General features: G+C 36.6%; 1 protein-coding gene across 1 annotated transcript in view; it reads right to left on the bottom strand.

The window, feature by feature from the left end:
• Window positions 1-6505, bottom strand: part of LOC102989090 (zinc finger protein 780B) — a 46870-nt gene that overhangs the window by 10676 nt on the left and 29689 nt on the right. The window contains 3 exon segments of the mRNA XM_055079262.1: window positions 1210-1288; window positions 1290-1337; window positions 2393-2447. Of these exon segments, the coding sequence (XP_054935237.1) occupies window positions 1210-1288; window positions 1290-1337; window positions 2393-2447 (182 nt within the window).

The raw sequence follows: 6505 nt of genomic DNA, 5'->3' as shown, positions 1-6505 counted from the left end.
CCTGCGCGTCCAGAGCCTGTGCCCCGCAACGGGAGAGGCCACAACAGTGAGAGGCCGGCGTACCACAAAAAAAAAAAAAAAGAAATGATACATGGTGTAGAAATGTTTTTAAATATATAAAAATTTTTTCAAAAACTTTGAGACCTGGTTAAACTTATAATAATTTAAAAGTCAAATGATATTGAGAAAAGACTTCAGAAAAGGATGAGAGGAGTGCATAAGAGACCAGCTGGATTAGAAATAGGATTTTGTTTCATTTAAACTCATATAGGGTCTGTCCTTTGAAAGGAAAGTATAACTTAGTGGTTGACAACATGAACCTTCCAGCCAGACTGCCTGGTGGTTCAAATCCTGTCTCTGGCACCCGGTAGCGATATGACTTTGGGCAAGCCATTTAAACTCTCTGTCCTTCGGTTTTCCCATCTCTAAAATGGGGATGATAACAATATCTATTTTATAGGATTGATATTAAAATTAAATCAGTTAATATATAAAAAACACTTTGAACACTGCCTGATATATAGTACTACAAAGTTAACCATCATTTTTACTGATGTTATTTATTTTACCTCCTTCAACATTGTGGGTCATTTAGGATATTCATTCAATGAAAAATACAAATGTCAGGCCTGAAACTTTCAACTACAAAGCAAGTAAAGGAATGTTTGTTGAAGGAAATGGAGTGTATCCACTTTGGTTTTAAGTGAACTTGGTTGCCCCAATCAATATTATGTAAATCATAGAGGCTCTTTTGATAGAAAAACTTGAAACACTGCTCTCTTTGCAGGTGTGTCAGAAGAATAAACCCAGAACATCTACAGTAATTCTGAGATCAAACACAGTATGAAACATGGTTTCTTAGACAATGACCATGCAAAGAAATACCATCCCTTGGTCATTAAGAAAGAGGCAGTTACAGAGAGGACTTAGCATAAGGGAGAAGTTCACTGAGGGGTGAGCGAGTTGCAGGCACTTCACGGAAGTGCCCATTTTTCAACCCAACAAATCCCAAACTATTTCCTTTGGGAACAAGAAGGAGCTCAGCTATTTCTTAAAAGAGAGGCCTGAAACTCGTGGTGAAGAAAGCTGATATTCCAGAGGACAGACACTAGCAGTGTATTAATAATTATAATTAGTCAATATTAATTTGAAGTTAATATGAATTAATATTTACTATTAACTAATATTGGGGGAGGAAATAAGTCTTACCCAGGGAGACCAAGGTGAGATAGTTCTCCAGCATCACATCCCGATACAAGTCCCTCTGAGCAGGGTCGAGGTGCTCCCAACTCCTCCTGAGAGAAGCTGATGGCCATGTCCCTGAATATCACGGATCCCTGAAAACACAAACACCTGCATTATGGTGAAACTGAAGGAAATCATTTCAAGATGAAAGGAGAGGAGGTGAAGGACTGCACTGCAGGAAAAGAGCAATATGGAACTTCACAGGATGCCTACATGTTCTTGAAGAATCCTGCTTCCATAGAGCAAACTTCTTGCATGCTGCAGGATAATTTACTTATCCCAGCGTACAAAATCTGAATTTCCCTACTAAATAAGCACAGTGCCTACTATGTGTCTGCCTCACAATGCTCAGTAAACATGCATTTCTATACCATCTTTATCCTTTAAGGTATAAGGAAAATTTTTTTCGTGAAATCTTTCCCTCAAGTTTTATATAAAATATCAACCTTAGAAAAGAGTTTGCATAAAATTGAGAATGTTCTCATTCCTTAAGCTCATTATATGATATCAAGCACATTTTTTCTTGTCATGATAAAAGATTTTTATAAGCCGCATAGGAGTTCATGTAACTGACATTAGATTTAATCATTCTTTTCTATTTATATATTAGGATGGTCAAAGTCATCTACCATTTAGAAACTGGATGATCTTCCTGTTACCGTCTACCACCCTCAATGAACATTTTCCTAAAAGCCTCATAAAGTAGATCATCTTGACACACACGGAGACGGAGGTCACTCAATATCAAATTCTACCTTATCTACCTGGAAAACTCAAGTCTGTGGAAAAGTTCCAAGGTTTTTCCAAGTGTGGTCAAATGAAACAATCATCTCTAATTTCTCAAACCCCACAAAACCCAATTTCCTTGTGGGGACTGACTCCCCACTTCTCCAACATTCCCCTTAACAGAGAACTGAGCACAGAGCAGATACTGAACAATGTGTTCAAAGAAAACAACACCCGTTGGAAAGGAAAGGCATGAATAGGAAAAACACTGAACTTTTTTCTTACCAACCTTCACTGTAATGGGACAAATGGGGGTGTCAGATCTTGGATCCTTAGGTAGGAAGCTCCAGGATAAATAATAACGAATAGTCACCTAAACTGAAAGTCATCATATTTCAAAGAAAAAAAAATACCAACTTACGTGGGCCATGTTTTTAGAATTACAAAATTGGTCAATCTTCCTCATGCTTCCTCTCCTAGAAAAAAGGAAGGGCTTAAGCTAAGCTGTGCCTCAGTGCTCTCAAAGTGACTTAAATTAATAGAACAATTTTTTCCTCCATTTCTACATATTAATTATTCCCCTAAGACTCCTCTTCCATTTCTTCCCCCTTCACACCCACCCCCCCACACGTGCACACACACACACACACACACACACACACACACTCCCTACCCTTCCCCCTGAATCAATATCTCTCTTCTCTCTCTCTTTCTCTCTCACATACAAAATAGCAGCAAACAAGAGGAGTCCAGACAATATCAAGCTCTCTCCTAAACCTCAAGGAACCCGTTGTTCTCCAAAATATCCCTGGAGGAAGGATCCTGGCCAGTCCTCCATTCTTGGGATGCATATCTAAGCCTAGGACTGGGCCTCTCATCCTGCTCTGAGTATATTCTCCACCCCTAGTTCCACCTTTCAGGGCTGAGAAGAGGTCACATCATCCAAACTTGCAACTCTTTGTGAACTAAGGACTGGGGGAAGTGGGACAAAGCATGAAAGCTGAAAAGGACGTAGATGGAAGTGCTCAGGCAGTGTCCAGCACTCTGAATCCAACAAAACCAATTGATAAATATGGCAGAACATCCATGTGATGGATTATTAAGTAGTCATTAAATATTCAAGATATTTATCAGCAGAAAAATCAGATTACAAAACAGGATGTATGACATGATTACAGTTGTAAAATATATGTATATACAAATACAAAGAAAAAGACAAACAGGCACTGACAGAAAAAAATTCTAGAAAATTATATGCCATGTTAACAGTTCTTATCTCTGTATTGTGGCCCCAGTTCTCTACCTTTTGCATAAGAGTACTTCATAATTATTGTAATTATATTAATGGCCAGGAATTAACTTGGAATATATAAATAGTTGTACTTATATACACATCCATATATATGTGTACCTATAGTACATGTTTTTCCTTTGAAGAAACTGTTGTCTAAACTAAATGAAAGACAACCTTTTATTTAGACAGCCTCTCTTTGAACTTGGGGAAAAAACTCAGGAGACTCTAATGAGTTCTTGTTTTTAATTAATGGGTTTGTTTCTTTCATTTCCCAATTCTTGAACCAACACTAAGATGTCTATGTTTATCTAAGTATGTTAGAATAATTTCTAGAAATAATGTCTACAAGTCCCCAAGCAATGTCTTATATACATTAATGAAGTCTCATTGCTGCTTCTTTCATGTCTTCTTCACAAAGGTTTATTATGTTTCTGAGCCTATTATTTTAGCCATTGTTTAATCATCTTCTGTTATAAGTCACTTGCATTTAACATACTTAGAATTTCAAAGTAAGGTACAAACCTTACAACGTTATTCAACTCTTCAGAAACTCCATGGGCTTACTATAATTTGGTCAAGGTCTGGTGACTATAGACTAAAAATTGTAAATTTCCCGTAAACTCTCAAGGTATGCTAGATGAATTTTTCTAATGGATTTTATCATACTCTGCCATACTCATTCAGATTTTACCTTCTTTGCTGCATAATAAGAAACTTAAACATGGTGGCTGTGTCTTTTTAGTCATTACATCCTCCAAATATTATCATACTACATTTATCCACCATATTGCAGTTACCTGTGTTAATGATTAACCCAAATTCCAATTCTAGGAATTTTCCATAGGAAGCAGCTATGGAACACAAATAATATATATTCAAGGATGATCATCAGAGGATACTATATGATGACCAAAAATTAGAAACTTAAATATCTAATCAGTTGGCAGATGGTTAAATACACTATGGTTTACTATATGATGGTATACCAGGCCACTGTTTATTATGATGGTCCACAATAATTGATGAAGAAAAAAATTCATGATGAATGAATGAGGCAAGCAGGATTTTTAAAGTATACCTAATTTCAAATATGGTATCCTATTATTAGTTTTTTAAAAAACCACAAATTTTTTTTTCATGTTCAGGATGTGAAACTGAACAAGGACAATTAGTAACTGCTCAGTGCCTCTGTTTCCTCAGCAGTAACACAAAAATAGAGAAACAAGCACAGAGGGTTGTAGGGAAGAAAAGTAAGAAAATTTGATTAAAACACATAATTACATATAATAACTGCTTGATATATGTTATTACTATTGAGGATAAAGAAAATTACATTTGTTAAAGACACTTAATTCTACTGTTTTCCTTTTTCTACACAAAAATATTCAGAGCCTCGCCTGGAGAATGCAATTCTTAAATAATAACATTAGCAAAAAGTGTTCTCATAAAGACACAGAGAAAAGGTGGCTCCGGGCACAGAAGCTTCAGTGGGAGAGGCGCTGGCACTTTGCTCTTCTCTCCACAGACCCAGAAATGAGTGAAAACTGTGACTGAATTGGATTTGTTTTTCAAACTGATTCTCACATATCCACACAGAAAACACAATTGGAAAAATGCAAACCAAAACATCAATAATGCCTGTCTCTAGGGAGGGAATACAATATTGACTTCCTTCTTTTTAAGTTACTTGATAAAAACAGCTCCATGCTAGTCCATCATCAAAAATATACAATAAAGCTACTTCCAAATTAAAAAATAAAAGTAAAAACAGTTATCAGGGAGTCAATACTTCCAACTATTAAAAAACTAAGCTTGTCATGAGGGTCAACAAAGAAATCAAAGTGACTATAAGAAATAACATCAATCAGTTCTAACATCCTTTAGTTGTATCTTACCAATATAATTAGACATTTTTATTAACAAGATGCCTTTCTGAAAGAACACAATGCAGTAAGTGACATCCTCAGACTGAGTGAGAAAATGCATGGAATATACAATACCATGTTCAGTTCTCTTCTTCACTGAAAAACCGATTAAAATATCATTTTGGGTATCACCCTTACAGAATGCCTTATAAAACCCTAGCTTAGTAAATAGGATTTATATACAATGTAACGTTTTCTTGAATACTTTTGTTCATAACATGAATATTGCTTAACATTATATCAAAATTTTTTCTTTTCTCAATTCTTTATAAACTTTATTTTATTAAGTGCAAAATATTCTACCGCATGAGCCTAGTATGATTTGTTTACTCAGTTTGTACAGGATAATTTTAAATATCACCCCAGGTATCACAGTCTTTTGACTCTAGACTAGGTTTCTTCTTTTTAAAAAAAAAAAAAAAATTATTTATTTATTTGGCTGCACCGGGTCTTAGTTGCGGCATGTGGGATTTTTTCGTTGCAGCATGCGGGATCTAGTTCCCTGACCGAGGATCAAACCCTGGCCCCCTGCATTGGGAGCATGGAGTCTTAGCCACTGGACCACCAGGGAAGTCCCTAGACTAGGTTTCTCAGCTTTGGCATTACTGACATATTGAGCCCAGTCGTTCTTTGTTGGGGTGGAGAGGGCTATCCTATGCATTGTAGAATGTTTAGTAACATCCCTGTCTTCTACCCATTAGATCCAAGTACCACTGCCCCACAGTGTAGCAAAAAAAAATTATCTTTAAATATTACCAAATGTCCCCTGGAGGGCAAAACCAGCCCCAGTTGAGAACTAGAGTTCTAGATCAATGAGTCCAAAACTTTTGGGTCATGCACACTTTTGATAATCTCCTGACATTACTATAGTTTCTCTCCCCTAAAAACCCACATTTAAAATTTTCTAACCACTTCAATATACTGTTTCAAGGGGTTTGTGGTCCCCTGAAACCATAAATGGAATCACAGGAACTCGGGTTAAGAATTTCTATTCTAAATCACTTGAGCATCTCACTCATTTTCTTAATATGCAGGCAGCAATCACAATGGAGCACAGATTTCTAATGTTCCTGTTGTTTAGAAAGTTGAGGGGAATGTGCTAAAATGGACACACATAAACAACAGCTAAAACTTATTATGTGCTTGGCAATGCTCTAGGGGGCTTTACACATTTAACTCATCTAATGTTCATTACAAGCCTGAGACAGCTAGGAAGAGAGAGCCAAGATGCCAGCCCAGATACTCAGGATCCACAGCCCCTATTCTTTTTTTTTTTTTTTTTTGCGGTACGCGGGCCTCTCACCATTGTGGCCTC

Source organism: Physeter macrocephalus, chromosome 17 (assembly GCF_002837175.3).
Source record: "Physeter macrocephalus isolate SW-GA chromosome 17, ASM283717v5, whole genome shotgun sequence".
In the NCBI taxonomy this organism is placed as follows: domain Eukaryota; kingdom Metazoa; phylum Chordata; class Mammalia; order Artiodactyla; family Physeteridae; genus Physeter; species Physeter macrocephalus.
Note: the sequence above shows the minus strand (reverse complement) of the source record. Positions and strands in the feature narration are given on the sequence as shown.